Here is a 24,165-nt window from a genome sequence, read left to right as displayed (position 1 = left end):
TGAATGGAAAAGACAAAGAGGAAGCAGATGAAAATACATGGGAAACACTTGAACAGGGCATTATTCTTCCAGTGCCAACAAATGCCATCGTTACTGGAAGCAATTACCTACAGTCAAGTAGATGTTTTTAGAAAACATGTTCTATGTGTAATCTTGTCTTTAAGGGCTCCATTCCTTATAAAACAAACACTTAGTGAAGACTCTTCACAGGGGTATTTTATTTCAAGTGACAATAGTTACAGAGCAGTTCCTTAAGCAGTTCCTTAAGTGGGTTACCCCAGTAGGCAGAGTGTTTTGTCAAGAAAGCATGGCAGCACAGGCACTGGAAAAGCCACAGAGGAGCTGGGTGCTCTCTCTGCACCCTGTGCTTTGCTGTCCCTCCTCTTCCAGAGGGGCAGATGGAGCAAGAGTTGCCAGGGCAGGCTCAGTGGCTTTCAGAAGCCAACTTCTTGGTTAGGACCATGATCTTTTGTTATGGTCCCCTCCAACCTAAGCCACAACATGACTCTACAAAAGCAAGTTTGAGTTGTCAGGCTTCCCATCCCTTTCAGTCATAGGGAAGGGAAAAGGGCAAAGCCTGGGAACAAACAGAAGGCTATACCATCCAGGGTTATTCAAGCACACAAACACTGACCTACACTGTAAAAAATATAGTATAAAAATTGAAATATGCTGATCTTCCAAAGATTAAGAATTGCCTGAGCTTTATCCAGCTGTTACTTCCAGCTACAGTAATCAAGAGATGATTCACCCACAATTCTCTCTAGACATTCCCCTCACTAACCATCTGGAAAAAGAAATTGAAGATCTTCCTTATGAAATGTAATTAAGCAGAGCACAGCTGCAGCTAAGCTACAACCTATCAAGACAAGCCAGACACAAAATTCACCAATGCAGTACTATAATGACATGAAAGCCAATTTAGACAAAAGGAATTGTGCTACTCAAACAAGCTTCCCCTTCCACACTGAGAACCTGATCTACGAGCAGCAATGTGTTTGCTAGACAGGCAGGTAATGAACACAGGAAAACCAAAAGGAACATTTAGATGAAGACGTCTTGCTGAACACAATAGGCTGCACTCCTGAAGAACCCTATGAGACACCAACAAGTAGCAGATCTCTCCTTACATACAAGGACATTCAAATAAACACAGTAGAAACTACACCAATTTCTAACTTCTTCTTCTAACTTTCTCAAGAAGCTGCTGAGGAAAAGTTTATCTTAATGCAAGGGAGCTACAGAAAAGTACTGCAATAAGCTGTACAGCAATTCCATCTTATTTGCTGCCAGATGTTTTGTAGCAGCCTATGTACCCAGTGAGCATGACTCACTGCAGCAGGACTGTGGGGAGCCTGCAGAAGGGAGGTTCCAGTCATAACCTCTTATATATTACGTTCAAAAGAAAAGTGAACTGGAAACAGAAAACACCCAATTTCATTCACTGCCTGGCTGGGAAAACAGGGAAATGCCAACTACACAATTGATACAAGTGGTTCACTGCCATTTCTATTAAGATAACTTATGTTTGCAAATGGATATGGCACTGACTACATCAGTTCTTAACTAATTCAGTCATAAAAATCCAATGTGGAAATTATCCTTACATGAAGAAGGCATTTAAAATATTTGTTTGATTATCCACTAGCATGTGGGTGGCTGAAATCCATTCATACCTCAGCAACAGTACAAAGTGATCTCACATTTTTTGGTACTCCACACCGTCTGGATGTCCCATGCTCTCTTTCATCATTTTTTCCTTTTTTAACCAGTATGTGCTGATGCTAACACAGAAATAGGCATTTCCATCTTTTTCCTTTCCTCAGCCATTCATTACTAACTACTAATCCTCTACCAATGCAAACAAGTTTGCTGGAGCAACAAAAAAGATGGGAGCAGATTAAGAACTTACCTGACATGAGCTGAGCCAATAGAACAGACTTTAGCCTGAGCCAGTTCCCCTGTTCAGGTCAGTCTGTACTGGCACAGCAGCAGACATCACACAGATTAGGGGTGAGGCCAGGAGCAGGTGAGGCTACTGCGATCACCAGGTAGCACTGACTGTGCTAACTTACAGCACTGTGAAACTACAGAATTTGATGAGATTTTTTGGTGATCTCTCTGAGGTATCAGGTGAAAGACCACAGGATCATAGCATTTTTTCTGCTCAAGTCTGAATAGAAAATATCTGGACAACCAAAAGTAAAAATTAGCCTTTCATATTGATCACCAAGTCAAAATGCCCGCTGATCTGAACACTAGAAAACAAGTGAATGTAGCATGCAAAGGAGCTACATGGAAACATGAGCAAATACATAGAGGAATTTTAATATAAGAAAGGCCATTCTGTTCATGCACATGCATGGAATTTGAAGGGAAAAAAACAACCACAAAGAAACAGCAAAAAGCCCTACAAAAAGATATCAAAACCACTGAAGGAACAAATGTTTGTCACTTCTACACAATAAAACCTGTGTTCACTCATAAGGAATGGTGGAAACAGTATAAGATGTGTATAAGAGACAGAAGTACAGTTACTGATGCATCATTTTCCAGAAGCATTCACAATTCTAAGGTTTGAACAAAAGAAAAATCAGTCCTTTCTCTCTCCACACTGAATATCAATATACGCAAGTGCAAGGAAAGAGCAAAGCATATTGAACTTAAGATCATGCAACCCTATTCTAACCATCAAGAAGGACATTTTTCAATGCTGTGAGAACAGTTTTTAGAGAACTGAAAACATTCACTTTTTGTCAGTTTCATAAAACACAAAGCGGTGCAGGCTGCTCTGTTTTTGGCAGCGTTTCCTGGTATCAGAAGAAAAACACAGGAATGTGCATTAGTGCATGAGACACAGAATCCAGCTGTAAAGCCAAAATCCAGATAGTTTTTTAAGGTGCTTTGTGTTGCAACTACTGGACTACCCTTAAGTCTGCTGTTGTTATACCTGAAGGCTTTAAATATTTCCCCTTCTAGTTTCAAAGCTTGGAAATCCCCTTCGCACCACTGCAAGCAGGAAGGCTTTTCTCAGTATTGTGTACGGTATCACTATGTACTCTGCATTAAGCACCATTTGTTTGTCCTCTATTATTACGCTTGCAAAGTTAACAAATAAAGCAAGAGGCTCAAAGTGCTGTGGCTGTAACCTCCAGAGACAATGTCACAAACAAGAAGGAACCCAGAAGCAAAGAGCAGGCAGGCGGGCAGCCAGGCTGAGGTGAGCTGCATGCTGCCAGCTCATGCTCCTGCGTCAGCAGCAGGCAGCGCTGCTGCAGGACTTGCTGCCGCCTGATGTGAGTCAGTCCCACCGCCACAAGTGCCCAGGAAGAGCACTTCCCAAGCACACTGACCATGGAGATAGAACAAGCAGTTCATGCTGCTTGTCCTCAGTGGAAAAATACCCTCAGCTCTGCAATGCTGCCATCATATATGAACTTGAACGCCTAATAATACTGATACAGGCATTATACAAAGACAGTGGGACACTATAAAAGCTATGCATCACAAACTGTACCAAAAAGAGAGCATGACATACTAGTACATGAGGCAGGCGAACATTCCCGTACAGTCAATCCATAATCTCCATGTGGAAAGATGTCACATGAGGACATCATGTGGATGGACAGACAGCCAAATATACCCCTGTGCTGCTGCCTGCTATGCTGGCGCAAATGTTTGTAGTGAATCTAAGCAAGCAGCTCATTTAGCTGAAAAAAGATGAGAAGTCATCCAAGGCAAAACACAACCTCATTTTGCAATCTAGCCATGTCCCCTGTTCACCACGGGGACACGCTCACCTTTTTTCTCCCTTGGCACACTTGAAGGGGACAGAAGTGAGCAGCTGGGAGGGTGGTGGGGCCAGCTACACTAGTTTGAAAAGCACGCTGCCACCAACTGCACTTGTTGAGTAATATTTGCAATCTCAATAGGAACTCCAGGGACTGAATGGCACCAAACGTTCTGCCCTTATATCTCTGGAAACAGTCCAGAGAATTATAAAACCTATGCACCCAGCATCTGTACACTGTAATAAGATGAAACTGACAATTAAAAACTGTGCAAAACCTCTGGAATACAATGATCTGCCAGAGTCAGATGTGCATATCTTTTGCAAAGGAGTATTTAAAAAAAAATTCTTTCCATGTGTCCATACAAAAGGTAAAAGAAAATGAGAAAACACTAGTTAGATTAAAAAAGAAACCCCAAAGCTGACACACAACTTCATAAAAGGCTACTAGAACTCAGAGTTAGCTATAGCATCTTAAAAATGCAGGAGGGAAAAAACAAAGGGTTGTGCTATAAAACTGGCACCACCTTTCAAATTTCTGTACTAATATCCATACATATATAAAGGATCATAATGTGTAAGGAAAATATCCGGTCAAACTGTTGCTGTTCTAAGAGAAAATTAATTCAATCTTAAGGAATAAAGCACTGGATAGACAACTTGAAATTGTTATAATCTGTTATGCCATCCTAATTTTCATAAATGACAATGCCATTTTCTGCAGTATCAGAAAACTCTGGCTTTGACCACAGCTGGAAAGCAGCTCCTCCATTTTGCAGTAGCTTTGGTGATGGATCAAACAATGAAATGGTAAAGGATGACTTGATAAAGCCCAAGTTAAAGGGGTAACCTTGTAAACTGTGTAAAACAAATGTGTTCACAATAATATTATTTAAAAGTACTATAAAAAAAAATTAGCAACATTCAAACACAGAAAACACTTCAAAACTGCATCAAGCCAGCATTTCTCAAGAACCTCCTTAGTAGAATGGATGAATGACAAGTACCGGACTGTGTACTCAGGGAGTTCCTGATAAAATAATGTCCTTAAAAATGAGCTACTCAGCTCAGTCAAACTAGTTTAACTCTTTGGTGAACAATCAGTTAACAGTAAAGTAGACAGTGACCTAAGCAAAAATCTATAACCATTCCTTGTTAAATGAATCAAGAAAAGGAAGCGTGGACCACCCAGAAGATCTGACCCAACCTCAAGAAAATTCTCTAACAATGAGGTAACCAAGAGAAAGGAATACGTGACAAAAATGTTTTCATCTCTATCTATTCCTTAGTACTAAGGAAGCAGCTTAGTCTTTTTCTTTTTTTTTTTCCTACCAAAATAATCTCTGCTTCCATTATAAATCAGGAGCCTCTGCAGTAAGATACAAGAAAAGCCTTAAAAAACTGCAGCTGCCTTTGTTTCTCAACACCCATTTTTCCACTCTATCTTTCCTCTTCTCCTCCTTTTTTCTTCCCTTCCAGAAGTTCCCTCTTCTCTAGCCCTAGAAGATAATATCAAAGGAGGAGTGTAACATCCACACTGAATTAAATGCAGGTAGGAAGGCAGACAGTAAGCAGGATAAGCCTGCAGCTTGGTCTGCAGTGTTCTCAGACTCCATCCAGGAAGCCCAGTACTGGAATTATCTTAACATTCACCATAACTTTACCCATCTTTATTCTATACTTACTGGTCCTTACAAGATTCAGGACTGGACCAAGCACTGAAGCTAGTGTTCTTCCTAGCCATCAAACTAGCCTCTGTCCTAGCCAAAACAGTGCAACCAAAAGAAACCTGCAACTAAACCAGAGCCCCACTCAATCCAGCTCTCCTTCGTCCCTGTGCATCTTACAAGACTTAGCAGCAAAAAACCTGCCTTATAAGACAACACATGATACTGCTGCACCCCACTCTGACTGACTCCAGCAGCCCATACTTAGCAAAGAAGTGAAAAAAACATATTCAGCTCTATCTACAGATGCATTCACAGTAGGCCTCGCTGAATTAACCACTCTTCTTTCTCTCTGAAAGGATCAGACATAGAAGTCATGGCATTCAGGTGCAAGATAACCATAATCATCCAGACACCTCAGGGCAGATGAGTAGCCAACCTCAGAAGCAGCTAACTTCATTAGGCTCACATGGGCCCACTTTTCTAGCTTGTCCAGGTCCCTCTCCCCACAGCATGTTGACCAGACTACACAGCTTGCTGTTGCTGACAGACCTGCTGAGAGCACGCTCAGTCCCCCTGGGCTCAAAGGGCTTCAAGGTAAATCTTGGAGTTGAGAAAAGCACACACCAAAGGAGAAACAATGCATTATACAAAACCCATCAACTTAAATGTTAAGACAGAGGGATCTACTTTCAAAGCTTTACAGGATCAGCTGCAAGAATTACAGGGATATGAATGGGTCACTTTCTCTTCCTCCTCCAGACTATTACATTCTAAAAGAACACGTAAAACCCCTTTACGCACTTAGTTCAGACCTAGTATGGGGACTATACATGTCCACAAACACATCTATTCCTGCCTTCATGGGGACTATACATGCCCACAAACACATCTATTCCTGCCTTCCTCACAGCACAAGCACTTCCTTCCCCATGCACATCAGCCCTTATCAGGAGTATGAAATAACTACAAATGGGATGAAATTATTAGAGTATTTGAGAAACTTCTGAGCATGAAAGTCATCCAGCAAGAGATTACACTGTCTCTCAGTACACTGATTATACCATTTTTGTCTCAATAGCACAGCTCCCAATTAAGTGTGGCCAGAGCAAACATGAGTCCAGCTGAAAGTATCATATTAGTACAAAGGTGACAGCCTTATTAAAATTGTTTTCTTCCTATATCAGCTTGTAAGGCTGCAACTTGCTATATCACATCACCATTTAACATCCTAACAGCTTTTGGTAGTTGCGCATAAAGATCTGAATTTGTACTATCTATGCAATAGGTATTTTCTCATTACAGATAATGTTCAATAGTTCAGGCAGGCAGTCTTGAAAATATTTGTAAATACTGTTCACTTCCATTCTTACTTATCACACTAAATCGTTTCATTTTCTTTGCTAGAAGTGTCTAATCACACAGTCTTTGTATTTTTTTCTAAATACAGCATAACAGAGTACTTTCAGAGAGAGGATCCTCAGTAAACCAAACCTTTGCTCCTCATTAAACACTCTGACTGCATTTATGCCTGAGAGGAATAAGAGCAACAATACTGTTGCAACAGTGAAACAAAAGACTAGGCAGTGAAGAAAAAATAAAATTCCAAATGCATTCCATACTGCAGTTCAAAGTGTTCTTGGAATAAAACTTTTCAGAGCTCAAAACTACTTAAACTATTTCTCCATTTAACCATTTTGTTACAAGAAATACCAAAGCACTGAAGAATATTAGTTAAAAGAAAATAGGGAATAGAAATCTAAAATGTTTTCTATTAGTGGTTGCTACAAAAAGGCGTGACTGACTGGAAAATGGAAAACACCCTCACATACACTTGCCTACATTGTAATTTCAGCCTTTTTACCTAGTTTCCCCTCTGGAAAACCCTGGCTGCAGGAGAAGTCACACAGTCTGGCATACCTAAAATGGGCAGGATATTTTCATTACCACGTCTGCTTTCACAGTGCAAAGGCAACTAAAAAGTCCCAAAGTTATTTCTGGAAACCTCCAACACATCGCAACACCACTTTGCCTCTGCCACACATCCATGCTAAGCATGCAGGGAGGAAGCAGAATCAGCTGTACTGCCACCAGTAAACACACCACTTTTATCCCCCTTCAGCCTGTCTGCTGGTACAGAACTGGACTGAGGTCAACTCTGAACTGCCAAAGAGGTGGCTCTGGAGCAGTAAATAAGAAAAATCCAGCTGTCACACAAGTCAGCAAAACCTGTGGGCATCAAATCTTAAAATCATAGAATGACCTGGATTAAAAAGGACTACAACGATCATCTAGTTTCAACACCCCTGCTATGTGCAGGAGCGCCAACCACTAGGCCAGGCTGCCCAGAACCACATCCAGCCTGGCCTTGAATGCCTCCAGGGATGGGGCATCCACAACCTCCTTCTTTGTTTAATTAGATTGCCTTCATATGAACAATCAGGTCCTCACAGTGGTAAGATGAACATCCCATTACCAGAACTGCCTTCCTAAATCCTCCTTACTCCGACCAGTACTGTTAACAATCTAGCTCTGAACACTTTACACATTTGAAATTTTCAAGACAGCAGTTACTGTATAGAACACAAACGAAGCTTCACAGATTAGACAGAAAAATGCTTAAGGAATTAAAGTTTTGTTGTAGCTTTCTTTAATAAACCTACCTCAAACATAATTTTCACCTTTTAATAATGGCTTTTAGAGAACAGGTAAAGTTAGTTCTACAGCATGCAATAAAACACATCCCTTCACTTATATTATGGAACATCAGTAATCACCAAATACTTGCTAGTGAATTACTGTTACATTTTTAAGGATAATTTCAGTCTCCTCTAAAATTCACAGCTAGATCAGCCAGAAGTCCTGAACTAAGATGAGTATCTGCACATAAATTAGAGGCCTGAACTGGCTTCAGGTACTATGAGCACCCTGACAGTTTCAAGTTCCTTTAACTGCTGCACATGTATAAGGAAGAAAGCAGAAAGCCTTAAGAACTAAACCTGGCGAGTCTTTCCGTATTATCAGAATCTATATGGATCAGAGTTGCCACCTACAGCCAAGTCACATCACTGCTTATAAGCTAATGCAAAACCATCCCACAGTGTGGTTTGGGCTCCATCTAGTGGAGATCAGCTTCATTCAGTACCACTAAGGCAGAATCTCTGCACAAGAGTAACGAACGGAACTGCAACGTACAACAGAGTATGGAAATTACGCCCTCTCAAATGTTTAAAACATCCTTTGAAAAAGCTTGCTACTCTTGATGTATGTTGTAATTATAAAGATGAAAGTACATAATTAAAAATAAAATATGTCAGTAAAAATCTAAAGGCTTATTAATGTTTAAAGCAGAGGGGAAAAAAAAACATCTGTGCTGTTTTGAAAGTACACCAACATCAACCGTATATTACTCTCTCAGCCTGACAGCATGCAAGACCTACCTGTGGACTTGTCTTTCTGAAAGTGTCAGTCCCATGTATCACATCTCTTATTATTTTTTCCCTCAGATTATTGTACTCCTCTTCGGTGAGCTCACTATCTTCCAGCTGATGGTTGCAAACTGGGCACTGTCCACTGTAAATATTGAAACATGAAGATAAAAAATAAGATGCAAAGAGACAAAAAATAAATAAGAATTACCTTAAATTTTACTATCTTAATGGGCTTCTGGCTATAAGAACATTTCTTCCCCACAAATCCAACACAATAAAATAATGAGGAAGTTGGTTGTAGTCTTTCTGGCATGCATCTGAAATTCTGAAGTCACTGTGGCCACTTCTAGATTTTTTTGCACAATCTTTCAGAACTATGCCTGGAGAAAGAATAAGAATCTTTTTAAAGACCCAGCCTTTTTAAAGTTGTTCCATGCCCCATGGCCATAGTCTCTGCCCTTGCCCCCAAGCACCATTTATCCTTACTTTTTTCTTTCCTAGTTGCTTCAACCGCTGCCTCTCCAAACTAAACCTGTATGTCAACGCAACACACAAATCCATACAACAGCTCACTTTTAAGTAAAACACTGCATTTACCTGTCTTTGATATTGGTCAGGTGTCCTATCCATTTCTCTCCTGGTATACTGAAACATACACAGGAAAAGATAAATTACAGCATTACATTCTCATTTAGCTATACTGACATTACAGATAACCAAAAAATACATATATATTTTGTCAATGTTTATAAATAGGCCCATCACCTACCCTGAAAAAAAATAGCCACACACAGAAATTCATACGTAATTCACCCCTTGAAGTACTAAGTAACAAATCAGTGTTTAACAAAATGCAGAGAACCAACACAAACTCCTTCAGTTCATTTTGTCCCCAAACATAAAGAAATACACAAATAACAAGATTGTACTGACAAGTTTCAAGGTGCTGCCACACATTCATAAAGCACACAGAAATCAGATGGAAAAGCAGGAAATCAAGAATTCTATGCAAGTGTAATCCAGAGATTTAGAAAAATACTCTTGAGTGTAATGTTGGTCATACCAAAATGCTACATTGAGACTTCCTGATGCCACATCATCATCGTCACCTTTGCTATTAACACTGGAGCCACCACAAGTGCTGCAAATGTTCCTTGTTGCCCACAAGATCCAGAACAGAATAGACTACATGTTCAACAGCATGAAATTGCACATACCTCCCCCTTTGCCGCTGTGTTTATTATCTTTGGTTGCACAACTGTGTGCTGTGGGCTTTGGGATAGCCCTTCCACTTCCTGCCTCCTTTCTCATTCTGTATGATGATACACAGAGCATATGGGAAATTGGTAATCACAACCTGAACCTCTGCTTAATCAGCTGAGGCAAGTGTTGGTTCAGCTGTGGGAGCACAGGTGGGAGTAATTTAGCTGTGCTCCCGAAAGGGGTAGAGCTTGACTCCACCTCCTCTAGACCTCATTTAAGGGCTGACCACCACTAAGGCAGCATCTCTCAGAGATTGCTCCTTGGTGGAGGTTGTTTTAGCAGTTCCCAGTAGACTGAAGGCTTCCACACAGGTGAGTTTTTCCTGTAAATAACCTTTTGGGTATTTATCACCATCTTTTCATTATTGTCACCATACACAGAAGATCTTCAGTTGTTTGTTTTTTAACAAAGACAATAGGAAACAAAAAATACTGTGTTCATCAGGCACTCAGATCTCTACTGGATGTGGCTTTACTCACTAGTGAAGTCAATGCTGATCTGCACTTTGGAAAAATCATTATTGAAAATAACGCTTTTTCTGTTACACACATTTCTGTGATAATAGTAACTTTTTTTCCCACTGTTAATAAAAGCCCAGTCCCAATATGCATTATTTTTGTGCTGTTAGTAGAGCTCAAAGTTAACAGATCCTACTTTTGTTCAGGAACTCCACATAAACTGCCTATTTACTTTTAGCCAGCAGCATAAATGCTATTTCAGTTATGTGATTAGATTTAATGTATGGCATAATTAGAGTTGTATTCTCATGAACATGGAGCTTGCTATTGAAACATTATTTACCTTTCAAACCACAGCTTAATACTCCGCATAAATGTTTTGTGAGGGTATATTTGGTTCTCTCTCAAATATAAGAGGACACCAAACATCTCTTTTTGCAATACAGGATCTCTCACACCCCTGCTATAGTCAAAAAGAGCCTGCAGGACATCCAAGGTTGGCACTAAATCCTTAGCCAACATTTCATGGTAAAGTTCACAAGCAAGGGCCATTTCTTGGTGCCGGCCAGCTGCTTTGATGCAGGATTCATAGTTTGATCGGGAGGGAACTGTAACCTTTTTAACTTCTTCCAAAAGAGTCAACGCCATTCTCCACTGGTCTGAATTACCCAGTCCTCTGATAAGGAGGTTGTAAGCCCCACTTTCTAAAATCTTAAATCTGATTTTCATTATGTCATACACATCACGAATTTCTGAAGTTTTCCCTTGTTGGACACACAGTGCCAGATATTTGACCAATAGATTATACCCAATGTCACCATTACTCTTTGCCACGTGAGTCAGCAAGGACTTAGCCACGTCAATGGGGCTGTTGTATCTGACCATACTGTTAAACATCACTTCTTCAAATGTTTCAGGGGACTGAAAACTTTCCCTCAGTCTATTCCATTCCTCAGCACACAAAGGCCTCGTGGGAGGCTGTACGGTGGCAAACTTATGCCTTGATACAGTGTGATTCATTAACTGTTTCTTCAGAGTTCCCCCAGAGGAAGAAAAGCGGACATTCCCTTCATGTATTTCTTGAGTGTCCTCATCCCATCCTTTTTCTTCCTCATAATCACCTTCAGACCTTTTCTTAGATGGACAGGCATCAGTCCCTTGGGGATCCACTGGCAGAGCAGTGCTGGAAGATGTCATAAAGCTGAAAGAACTAATCTTGTCCCTTTTAGAGATGCCAAAAGGGACAGCAAACAGTTGATTGCATCTTGAAACAGGCCAGAATACACGGCTCTTCCATAGCAAAGCCTGTAAACCATGCTGACTGGGTTGAGAAAAAAGTGCCATCACCAGAATGAATTGTCCCAATATTAGCTCACTGTACCGAGGAAAGTTCTGAAGTGGAAAATACAGTTTGCATAGGACAGTTTACTATAGAAGCCTTAAAGCTGTCAAGCCACATATGCTTTGCTTTCAGAATGCTTGTTCTGTGAGTCCTTTATAGCTCTGACAAAAACAAAATATGGTGAAATCTTTAAGACAAGACCCAGCAACTCTCAGAGCTGTGAGGACTTTCACCCAGATGAGGCTGTTTTTCCTTCTAGAGATGTTCTGCAGGTTTGCAGCTTATTGTTCCTCTGTCAGACGTTGTGAAGGTGAACAATGCATGTGCTGCAGTCAGGGACTGGTGACGCTGCCAGGCAGAAGGCACAGGTTGTTTTTCTTTCTTGCCTTCATCCAAATGGAGCCAGAAGGTTTCCTAGAAACAAAAATCACCACAACATCATGGTTTGAGCACACGAGGAACACCACGTTTGAGTTCCCACGCTAATAAAGTTTGATACAACTTTCGGTCAGGAAGCAAAACTCCAGCTGCTGGGCCCACACACAGCACAGCACACAGGATTCCCCTCAGGCCTCCAACCAACACCTTTCTTGTGATCCGAGCCACAGCGCCCACAGAACCCCGGCACTACAGCTCCCACAGCTGCCAGTTGGGAAGCACAGTCTTTCCCTCTCTCCCACATTTATTCCATCAGAGCCTGGCGAGGCTCGGTCCCTGCTTTCGCCCAGCGGGTCGCACCCACCTCAGTCTCTGTGTGGCGGCTACGGGCGCCCGGTGCCGCACGATGCCGCCCACACGGAGCGTAGGACGGAGTCGACCGCGTTCTCACCCGGATGTGCTACCAGTCGCGCTCGACGCGCTTACAACCAATGGCATCTTTCGGGTTAGCACGGGACCCGGAGCGGCCTATCAGAGCGCTCCGTTCGCTCCGCCATGTCAAGTGCGGGTCGGGCGGTGCGGCGGGGCCATGGACTGGAAGCGGAGCCTGAGGAACCGGCTGGCGGCGAGATGTGCCCGTGAGAGGGGGGGGCGGGCTGTGTGGAGCCGGACATAGCGGGGGGGTGGGGATTAAAGGAAGAGTCGTTGTATTACATTGGAGTCCGGTCTGAAAATGGTTTTCTGTGTTAATTAGCCAAAAAGAGCGAGCAGGAACTGAAAGATGAAGAGATGGAGCTGTTCACAAAGTATTACGTGGAGTGGAAAGGAGGGAGAGCTAAAGTCAATACGTCATACACGAACATACCGCGATTTTATTACAGGGTAAGCGAGGGGACCAGGTGCGTTTAAACAAGGGGCTGTTTTATGTTAGAAGGAAAAAAAAAAGTGCTTATTCAAAGGGGGTATTTCAGCTCCAGAAGCTGAAGTAGGTTGAGCTCTGAGAGATGTGAATTTAATGCATCTTTGACTTTGCATAGTTGTGAATTTCAGCAGTTTTGAATAATTTTTGAACACCTTAGGGTAGAATATGCAATAGTTTGCTTGCTGGACCATAAACTTGAGTATTTACTAAAGATAACAAGTCTCGTTACTCTTTCAGAGATACTTCTTAACCCTGCCCACAACAGGAGATTGAAACTAGATGGTCTCTAAGGTCCCTTCTGATCTAAGACATTCAATGATTCTTGTTCTCACTGTTTTGACATACCATTGTTACAGATCTCCCTGTCTTTATATAGACAGAACAGCCTGTTATGTTGTGGAAAGGGTCATTGGTATTGCAGGCTAAAGATGTTGTTTGCATTGTCATGGTCAGACAAGTTATCTGTGATATAAATCAAATTGGGATAGGGGAATAAAAGAAAAAGTTTGACGCTTTTGGTATTGGTCAGCAGCTGTCTAACCTTGCATCATTCCTTAATCCTCAGAATTATGAGTTTCTGCCAATAGAGTTCTCGAGTACCAGTGTTTCAGCTGATGAATATATATGCAGCCATCCATTCTGAAAGGTCTATAAAATTTTGTGTGTAAACGTCAGCATAATCTTCATGCAAACCATTCTCCCATCTGTATTTCTGACCAAAACTGGTCTAGAAGATGCTCACACTTGTGAGAGGCAGGCCTGCCATGAAACAGAAAGCGCTGTTCTCAGCTGACTGAAATAGCAGTAGTAAAAGTTTAGTGTGCAAGCCCTTCTGTCCCACAGCAGTGGGGAAGTGCTAAAAATTAAATTATAGAATAAAGGGTAATTCTTTGTTTCCTGTGACGGTGATCCCCTGCTTTGAATAAACACATCATATTGAACTAATTTGAGATAGTATGCAAGTCTAGAAGCATTCCTGTAGAAGAAGCAGGAAGTGTGGTAGCATTCCAATAGATAGTTGACTACTTTCTGTCCAGTAAGCAACTTCATCCAAGTGTATCAGGCAGGGGTACCTAAAAATACTTGGCGACTGTGTGGCTTTTCAATAGAACCACTGTACAGAAAACTGAAGTGCTACAATTTCTCTAGCTGCCAGCTGAAGATGAAGTCTTGCTTCAAAAATTAAGAGAAGAATCTAGAGCGGTCTTTCTGCAAAGGAAAAGTAGAGAGCTGTTGGATAACGAAGAGCTTCAGGTAAGAAAACATTTTTTGTATGTCTTGCAAAGATTTCTGACAAACTTCTTTTTCTCTGGAGAGTTTGAGCATCTCCTGTTGGTCCACAGAATCTTGTGTGATTGGTGAGGTGCTTTGTATTTACACAGGTTGACTTGTTGGAAGCGCTAGCTAACTCAAAAGTGCTGAATAGTCTGGGTATGGTAACGTAAGTGTAAGTCTTCCTTGTCATGATGTACCTGAGGAATAAATCAGTGGCTTCTGGTTTTCCCACGTGTACTGACAGTTTTCTATAGGGCTTGGAAGAGGTGATAAGTTCTGCTTGTGTATCACTGAGAGAGACTCCAAAGACTGTTGAGCTAACTGCGGTGTGAAGACAAAGAGCTGTGGCCCTAGAAATCCCAGTGACGTGTTTATAACACCAGTTTAGAGTAGTGGAAGAGCTCCTTGCTTGCTTTGCTATTTGAAATGATGTCCTGTCCCAGCTGAGACAGCCTTACAGTAAAAGCCTGTATTTGTTGCGTTTTTTAGATGCTCTTAGGAGCATTGACGTATACAGAGTGATAACTTCTTAATCAAATGTGTAAATATCTTTTAAGAATCTGTGGTTCCTACTGGACAAACATCAGACATCACCAATGATTGGGGAAGAAGCAATGATTAATTATGAGAACTTCTTGAAAGTGGGTGAAAAAGCTGGACCTAAATGCAAGTAAGTGTTTCTTTTCTTATTTGTGCTTACTCTGGCCAAGTTTAAATAGTTATGTAACTTTTAATTGCTCAAGTAAATGGTGACAGTCTAATGGTGAGAGACTTAATGAAGTTATTGCTGACCTAATTGGCTTACATCCTTGCAAATGTATGTTTCTCTGCATCCCTGTAAGTAATTTTCATAGGTTTGGAAAAGAGGGTACTGTGTTGTTTGTTTGTTTTTAAAGAAGTTCTTGCCATCATAAACGTTTTGGAGTTAGTATGGCCACTAAACTGCATGCTTTATACTTGAAATCTTGTCTGCAGTGACATAGTCCAGCATTCCCTCATATCTTTTTATGGGAAATTTCCTACAAAATATTCTGTGTATGTCATGTGATGAGTATTACTGTTTTATGTTCTTGCTGGAGACTGCTGTTGCATACATGGCTTTGTAATTGAGTTTTGTGCAGAAGCAGATTGGTTGTCTGTACTTTGTAGCACTGAAGAGAACTGGGAGCTACCAGCTGTCCTGTACCAAAGACAAATTGAAGAAACATTCAGAATTTGCAGGCTGTTGAAGAGTCTCATGTTTATGTCTCAAAGAATGCTGCTGTTTATTGAGTGTACCATTGCTATTTGGTAGGGTCCCAACTACATGTGTACTTGCTATGAATAAACTCAATGATAACTGCTTTTAGGTTAGTGAATTAATATCTTTGAAGACATAGAACACTTTCTGTATTGTTAAAAGTCTTTCAGATTTTCTGCAAGTTTGGAGTACTGGAATTGCATCTTTCAGTGTAGTATAATCAGGTGCACACAAGTAACTTTGTTTGTTTTACAGGCAGTTCTTCACAGCAAAGATCTTTGCTAAATTACTCAATAATGATCCTTATGGGAGGATATCTATCATGCAGTTCTTCAATTATGTCATGCGAAAAGGTTAGTTGATGCTTCCTGTTTTAATGAGAAGTTATTTTATTTTTGAGGGTATTTTAAGCTTTGTTCATTAATTGCTGTTCTCATCAACAGCAGTAGAATCCTATCCTTTGATTGCTAATGCTGTCTTCTTTGAGATCTGAGGGTTTCTTTCTTATGGGCAGGTAGGATTTCACTGTACTCTTGAGGTCCATCAGATTATTAAATATAATTATATATCAACTTATTATATAGATTATCTTTCTGATTTTCTTTATTCAATCAGTATGGTGAAGTACAAAACAGTGAAATGCAAACAGTGTGATCTTAACTGTTGTCCTGTAGATTATCTGATCAACACGCCTTCTCATTTCAAAAATACGTGCATGTGCTATTTAAATTCTTCTGTTGTATATTATACTTTGGAAGTGAGATCAGGGCAGTTGGATGGTAGCTGAAACCCTTCACACTGCACAGAGAGCTATAGCAGTCTAACAGGTAATCTGTATACCACGTTGTGCAGCTGTTTTTAATGCATGAAAATAATTTAGTGACAGAGAGCAAATACGTGGAATTCTATGTACTAGGTGAAACATGGTACCTGCTCAGCCATTTCTCACAGCTGGTTATTATAAGGCAGTCTTGGTCACAGTGTACTCTGTATCAGTGCTGATTCTTACCAAGTTAAAGACAGGATCATGGTTTTTCAGCAGGACTGCTTAGACCTCAGGAAAAATGGAAATACAGAGGCACTTAACATTAAACAGTGCAGCGTGTGTTTTAGAATGACTTCAGATTTTGGTGAGGCCTCAAAAAACCCCCTCCAGATTTCTTTCCTGTAATTCTGTTTTCTGTTTTACAGTGTGGCTTCATCAAACAAGGATAGGTCTCAGTTTATATGATGTGGCAGGACAGGGCTACCTCAGAGAATCAGTAAGTACGTTTTTCTACTAAGTTTCTGTCTGTCTTAACTCATGTGGTAGAGAATCAGAGAAGGTTTTATGTGACTGGCCCTTTACTAGCTTTGTTAGGATACAGTAGAAATCACAAAAAAGTTACGTCCAGAGTGGAGTGAAATTAATCTCTTCTGTCAGGAGTTAATACTATAAAATAACTAAAAAGGTTGCAGTTACTGCTGTAACTGAATTAATATAGTAAAGAACATGCAGTAGTAGGATAATCCAATTAGGAATTACACACTGGTATTTGAAAAAGTTGCAGTTGAATTCATTTATATTTAGATGTGAATATCATATACTTCTCTAACATTTATTTTTGCTTGCAAACTGTTTCAGTTATGACACCACATGTGTGTTATGTGCCTGACCCAGCATTTCTTGCACAAAGAGATTTGCATTTATGCCTTCACTTATGCTCTTTGCTGCATCTTTGCTGCTTTGGTGTATTTTTAACTGAGTGTACATGGAAGTCAGAGTGGAGTATGACAAACATATTCTTTAAACAGAAGTACTGTTTAAAGCTTATCTGTGTATATTCTCTTAATTCTACAGGATTTAGAAAACTATATTTTAGAACTCATCCCTACTTTGCCACAACTGGATGGCTTAGAAAAATCTTTTTACTCCTTCTATGTCTGCACAGCAGTTAGGAAGTTCTTCTTCTTTCTGGATCCCCTCAGAACAGGTAGGTCTGTGTTTTTCACCTTCTAAATATGTGTATTTTCCACGTTAAACAAATGTTTCTACTGAAACTACTTGTGGCTCTGAGCTAAAGTATTGTCTTTGGAGGCTCCCATTCAGCAGTATTGTATTTTAATCTCTGCTGAAAATATGAGCCTTTGTGTGTGTCTGATTAGTTTTACTGGAAGTGGAAGTGCTAATTAGTTTTACTGGAAGATCCATCAGTTGTGATATTCTGTGTTATAGAAATTAGTAAATAAGAGATTCATAATAGCTAATTTAAATGGATAGAAAGCGCAGCAACTAATGGGGAACTGAGAATGTATGGCAGAAAATCCTCAGGGCTGTGGAAATGCTCAAGGATATTGATGACGGCGTCATTTCCCTGTGATTAAATGTGTGCACCGTGTAAACTCACCACCAATGGTTTGCAGTTATGGATGCCAATCATCTTGTGATAGACGTAGCTTACTGGGACAACAGTTTGGTTTTTCTATAACCTTCAGTTCACAAACTGCATTTTCAAGACATCACTATGCCTCTTGAATACAGCAGGGTTGTGTGGGCAGTAGTCTCCAGCCGGTGCAATAACAAGCGTATAGAGAAGGTGTATGTAGTTATGGTGTCCTTATTCTGCACAGCTGTTTGTGCAGTGTCTCCCCACTGGTTAAAGGTACAACAGCAGATGCTCAGTCTTTCACCTTAGCTTTGCCAGGTCTATAATTTTGGAAGATGTGAAAAAGACACTGTTATTCTAATAAGCATTTTAAGCATATACTCTCTTTGTATTAATTTTCTTTTGTATTTTGTGTTGAACATTTATGTTTTTATGAATTTCTCTGGCTTTCAAAGTTGCAGAATAACTATCAGAATCAACAAATCCTGTTCTGCCATTTTAAAAGCTATTTTTGTTTTATTATTTAATTGTCTGTATTATCAATTGATGTTTTGGGGTTTTTTTTCCCCTTAAAAATAAAAATTTGTTTGTTTTCTGCTGGTGTCCACCTAAATGAGAACAGCCAAAGGGATGTGTTGAGTTAAAATTCAGTTTCCTTCTCTTTCTACAGGGAAGATTAAGATACAGGACATTTTAGCTTGCAGCTTCCTGGATGACTTACTGGAGGTAAAGATCCCTTAATATGTATTACTATATTTTACTTCACTGTTTCTGAATTCTAACTTTGTATTTCACTTAGTTAAGGGATGAAGAACTTTCTAAAGAAAGTCAGGAAACAAATTGGTTTTCTGCTCCTTCTGCACTAAGAGTTTATGGTAGGTTCCTTTTATATGCCAACACTTTATTTCTTTACCTGATATGACTTAGTCAAATTCTCGGTGTTGTTTTTCCTGTTTATTTTTTCTCTCATTAACCCCTCCTGATAACCAGGCTTTTCAGCGCCTCTAGCTGTTTTTTCAGTGCATCCTCTTAACTTTCTTTACAGTTTCTATTCTCCAATGTTGCTTTTTACCTCAGCTTTATTCTTTGACATTTCGTGCTTCTTTCTGAACAAAATATAAAATTCCTTTTCTTCTGACAGTTCTCTTGATGCTTTTGCATCACCTGTAGCTCTTTTTTTGATCACAACAAATCCATTAAAAATACTGTATTTCTCAGGCTTGTGCTCCTTCCCAGTATAAGCAGCCTTTACTTTTGAGCCCTTACTTTACAATGGAGCTATTAGAAGCCTGAAGTTTTGGAAACCCCCTTCTTCACCCCCACTATTCCCATTGCTCATTATGATGATCCATGAATATTTTTGTGGTTCCAGCTTACTCCCACTTAACTAACTTCTATGGTTAAAAATTAATTCAATGTTAAATGTGCTGAATTTTCCTTCTCCATTGAAACGCTTTATTGTTTCTATAGGGATGCTATATTTTGTCATCTGTTTCCTTCCTAGGACAGTACTTAAACCTTGATAAAGATCACAATGGCATGCTCAGCAAAGAAGAGCTGTCCCGGTATGGAACAGGGACCCTGACCAACATATTCCTGGACCGTGTCTTTCAGGAATGCCTAACTTATGATGGAGAAATGGTAATTGCGTGATCTTACTCTGTTCACAGTATTGAAGTTTTTACTTATTAATAAGGGAAATGTCCAACAGTCGGTATCTTTTTCAAAAAGAGTAGCTTGAGGTAGAGTAACTTTTTGTTGGTCTTTGTTAGATTAGCAAATAAACTTTTAATATCAGGATGATTGCAGTGTAGTTGGAAGACAACTTTCTCATTTTGAAAAGCAGCAATGGTACAGAATCCAGGTAGCACAGGAGAAAGCTTCTCTTCCACTTGTATGTTCTATATGTAAAGTGCACATTGAGAAAGGATAGATGTATGTTTTTAGAGGGAATTTAATTCTTGAAAGAGAGACAAGGGCAAGTGGCACACTTGGGACTATCAGCTAATGTATATGCACATTGCTAATCAGCTAATCTGTACATTTCTTCATGAAGACTGTAGTGTATTTTTTTTATTGCAGACTTTGCCTAGCTGTGAAGCATGAGAAATCTAACCAAATTAGAGTTAAAATGAAAAATATCTGTGCTGTATATTTTGAAAGCTTTATGTACTGTATCACTACTTCTAATACATCTGTTTTCAGATGATTAATTACCTCTAAAATGTGCTAAACTCCAGTTTACTATATAACATTGCTGCCCACTTAGTAATTTTTTGTAGAATCGCTGAATCATTGAGCTTAGAAGTCCTCTTAGTTTCCCTTTGTTTGACTTGCTTTAATAGTTCCTTACCTCTTTTGCACTCAAGAGTCCAGAACAGAGAGTAGCACTCAGATGCAGGCTAACCAGTGGTAAGCAGAGAATCATTGTCTTCGCTGACTTGCCAGTAAAACTCTTCCTCATGCAGCTCAAAATGCTGTTGTCAGTTGCCTTTGCTTCAAGGGCTCATTGCATATGTATATTCAGCTTTGTTGCCCATCAAGGCTCTCAGCTTATTCTATGCAAAGCTACTTTCTGGCTGGTTAGCCCCCAGCATGTGCTGGTGCATGTGGTTATTCCTCCTTTTTTGCAGCACTTTGTATTCTCTCTGAACACAGTGTGATGCCCGTTTCTCCAGCCTGCTGAAGTCCTTCTGAGTGGTAGCACAACCCTCTGATGTTTAAGGTAGACATGGATGTTACACACAAAAGACTGCAGGCTTTCTGTCTTTAATTATCACCACTGTAGCTTGATCAGGAAACAAAAAATTGGTGTAAGCAACAAAGGAAAACATAAGGAAGGCACATATCTGTGCGGTTTATTAATGCTTCAACCACACAAATTATCAAACAACTTCTCTGGTCTAAGGATTGTGTACTTCAGCTGGTCAGATGGTTCGCTCTTGGATAATACTGGGATTATTACCTCTGAACACTTGTAATTTGTGCTAATGAAAACTGTTACGGCTTTTCTTAACTGATTAGGTATGTTCAGTGTTCTAAAGATGTAATGAACATTTTTTAAAGTATATATAGCCTGTTTCATTTGGATTTATGTTTGGAATACTGTTTTACATCTAAAAATGGCAAGATTTCCTCTCCTCAGCAGTCACTAGGAACTAACTTTTCTGTTCATGTTGGTGGTAGCAGCCATTTTCCATTTTATTTTGTCTTTTTCAGAAAATAGACTGATCCCCTACAATGAAATAGCTGGCAATTATAATGTTCCTGCTTGCAAAATCAATTTAGAAAGAAGACTGTAATAAACATGATTGTATCTACTTTTAGGACTATAAAACCTACCTGGACTTTGTACTTGCATTAGAAAACAGAAAGGAGCCTGCAGCTCTGCAATATATTTTCAAACTGCTTGACATTGAGAACAAAGGATACCTGAATGTCTTTTCCCTTAATTATTTCTTTAGGGTAAGTCCCTTTATACAGGTAGGCCATTTTCTGTGTTTATGGTGTTATAGCCTGTGTGCTTCTGCATGCAGATCTGCAGGGAGTCCCTTTAAATTACCAGTACCCACTGGGAAGCCAGTAACTGCTTGTAAGAAGATTTAAAACACTAAAAAATATATTCCAGAACTTGGAAAGAATTCAAAAGGCATTCAGCATTGTTTTTCTGCAGTTGAAATTAACTGTTTTGATTTAATCTAGGAAAAAATGTTGTTGCTTAAAAAATAAAATTATATATATATGTAATGATTACTTGTTAAAATCACTTATGATAGTTCTAGTTGACTGTTGCTCATGCTTTTAGTTTCCACTGTAATCCTAAAATGTGGTACAATAAAGGAAAATGCTGAAATACAGCAATGGCCTGTAAGGCTGTGGGATTTTTCATCCCAGGTCATCATTGCAAAAAGCTTCTCGCTTGTGTCATACTCCATATTACTTGACAATTTTTAGAATCATATAGTGGTTTGGGTTGGAAGGCACCTTTAAGATCATGTAGTTCCAACTGCCCTGCTATAGGCAGGGACAGCTCCCTCTAGACCAGGGTGCTCAAAGCCCCATCCCTCAAGCACTTCCAAGGAGGGGGCATCCACAATTTGGCTGTGCAGCCCATGCCAGTGCCTCACCACCCTCACAGGAAAGAATTTCTTCCTAATATCTGGTCCACTTCCAGTTTAAAGCCATTTTCCCTCATTGTGTTGCTACATGCCCTTGTAAATAGTACCTCCCTGAATATGTCAGTAATGAATTTCCTGATTTGAATATATTCCTATCTTGAGTAATAGGTGATATGAGTGTCTGCATATCCTGTCTTCCAAATGCTCAAATGTTGGTCATAATAGAAGCTGGATTCTTATTATACTAAGGATTGTGGACTTGGAAATGCACATCACTGGTTGTACCTTAACTCACCACTGCCTTATGTGTGAAAGAGAACCGATTGCAAGCTGTTCTATTAATGCCTTGTCACACAGCAATGCATCTTAACAAGCAGAAGCATGTTAGAAGGTATCATACAGTATCAGTAGAACACTGCACTGCATATTTCTAACTTTTCTTTTTTAGGCTATTCAGGAACAAATGAAAATCCATGGACAAGAACCAGTTTCTTTTCAGGATGTCAAGGTCAGTATTCCCAAATAGAGTACTACATGAAATATGTGAATAAACGTTTCATAATTTACCTATAGAGTATTGTAGTTTTGAGGTTGATATGTATTTAATTGCAGGGTAGTAGAGGTGAATCTGACTTGTGTGTCTTGTGGGTTTGAAAATGTCTTTCTATTTAGCATGTGTTGCATAAGACAATTAATAGACAAATTGTCTATTAATGTATACTGCTGTGCCTTACACTTCAAGATAGTTCATATAAGAGCTGAGATTCATGTTGCTACTTGGAGCCCAAAGGCTCCCAGAAAAGCAAGCTCTTATTTGAGCTGTGAGAGCTGAGCGCACTGTTCCTCTCTGTAGCTGTTATTATGTTTTGCATTTTACATGGTTAGGGACTTAACAGCCTGTTCTGTATATTAGTACGGGTGGCTCTAGTTATCCTAAGATCATTCTGTATACAGTATAAAGTAACCATTATTCTGCTCATTAATACGTAGGGCTCTTCCCCCTCCCACCTCCTAATTTTGACTTTTTTTTTCACAGGATGAGATCTTTGATATGGTGAAGCCTAAAGATCCTTACAAAATCTCCCTTCAAGATTTAATCAATAGCAGTCAAGGAGACACTGTTACCAGTATTCTAATTGATCTGAATGGGTTCTGGACATATGAGAACAGAGAGGTCCTTGTGGCAAGTGATAATGACAGCATTGCTGATGCTGATGATACGTGACTTTCAACAGGAGTAAACTGCATCCATTGAGATATCTCTTAACCGATGCATTCATTAACTACTGGATGCTGGGGACATTATTTAAATTGATGCCTCTTCCATTTTACTGCCCTCCCATCTTCCTCAGGCATGTAAAATAAAATGCGGTATGTAGAAATCAGTTCTGTAGATTCTTTGAGATGAAAGCAGCAGGTCTTGTTTAAGAGGTAATGATGATCTGTTGTGTTTTTGTTTGGTTTTGTTTTTCAAATAAATGTTTTTAGAGTTTTTCCTTACATACTGAGCCTTTTTTTAATTGGAATGTTCTAAAAGGTGAATTTATCTTGAAATTAAGGATGTATTTTTTGAGTATTCTCAGCACTGGCCTGTATCCACTCTGCCACAGTGTTCTGCGTGGCTTTGTCTAATGACAGCACTGTTAGGCATTCTACTCAAAAGGCAAAAGTCATCCTTAAGAAGTAAATAACTTTGGCAGTTTCCTTCTTTATGTGTTTAGCTGTAAGTGCATAACAGAAGGCTACCTATTTCATCAGTTCAGCAGCTCGTTGTTTATCTACTGCTTAAGAGGTTCATTGACAGAAACAACTGCATTAGATTTAGGTCTGGATAAAACTAATCCAAACACCTCTATAAATAAAGGCTTTCACCACCATAACCTCCTGTGTAAGTAATATAGAAAATTTAACTTGT

The 24,165-nt window shown here is 39.7% G+C and overlaps 2 protein-coding genes across 2 annotated transcripts in view; one reads left to right on the top strand and one right to left on the bottom strand.

Moving 5' to 3' along the window:
* The window catches only part of PRORP (protein only RNase P catalytic subunit), a 35,744-nt gene extending 22,915 nt beyond the window's left edge, over window positions 1–12,829 (bottom strand). The window contains exons 1-4 of the mRNA XM_015864987.2: window positions 12,694–12,829; window positions 10,953–12,365; window positions 9,486–9,533; window positions 8,898–9,030 (exon numbers count right to left, since the gene is read on the bottom strand). Coding sequence (XP_015720473.1) covers window positions 8,898–9,030; window positions 9,486–9,533; window positions 10,953–11,953 — 1,182 coding nt within the window. The 5' untranslated portion in view covers window positions 11,954–12,365; window positions 12,694–12,829. The remainder of the gene's footprint in view (window positions 1–8,897; window positions 9,031–9,485; window positions 9,534–10,952; window positions 12,366–12,693) is intronic.
* Window positions 12,830–12,865: 36 nt separating this feature from the next.
* Window positions 12,866–23,750, top strand: PPP2R3C (protein phosphatase 2 regulatory subunit B''gamma). The gene is made up of 13 exons (XM_015864989.2): window positions 12,866–12,961; window positions 13,084–13,211; window positions 14,401–14,505; window positions 15,084–15,196; window positions 16,022–16,119; window positions 16,958–17,028; window positions 17,607–17,739; window positions 18,803–18,858; window positions 18,932–19,007; window positions 19,637–19,773; window positions 21,460–21,597; window positions 22,699–22,758; window positions 23,287–23,750. Exons 1-13 carry the CDS (start codon window positions 12,919–12,921, stop codon window positions 23,473–23,475), a joined length of 1,347 nt encoding a protein of 448 aa, XP_015720475.1. The 5' UTR covers window positions 12,866–12,918; the 3' UTR covers window positions 23,476–23,750.
* Window positions 23,751–24,165: the final 415 nt, after the last annotated feature.

The sequence above is a fragment of the Coturnix japonica genome, chromosome 5, assembly GCF_001577835.2.
Source record: "Coturnix japonica isolate 7356 chromosome 5, Coturnix japonica 2.1, whole genome shotgun sequence".
NCBI classification, from domain to species: Eukaryota; Metazoa; Chordata; class Aves; order Galliformes; family Phasianidae; genus Coturnix; species Coturnix japonica.
The sequence above is the reverse complement of the archived record's forward strand: the minus strand, read 5'-3'. Positions and strand labels throughout refer to the sequence as shown.

Bases quoted from the DNA above. Each gene is read 5' to 3' on its own strand.
- PPP2R3C (XM_015864989.2), top strand. From the start codon at position 12,919: ATGGACTGGAAGCGGAGCCTGAGGAACCGGCTGGCGGCGAGAT. The intron at 12,962-13,083 runs GTGCCCGTGAGA...TGTGTTAATTAG, and splicing joins GAACCGGCTGGCGGCGAGAT to CCAAAAAGAGCGAGCAGGAA. The intron at 18,859-18,931 runs GTAAAGATCCCT...TATTTCACTTAG, and splicing joins TCCTGGATGACTTACTGGAG to TTAAGGGATGAAGAACTTTC.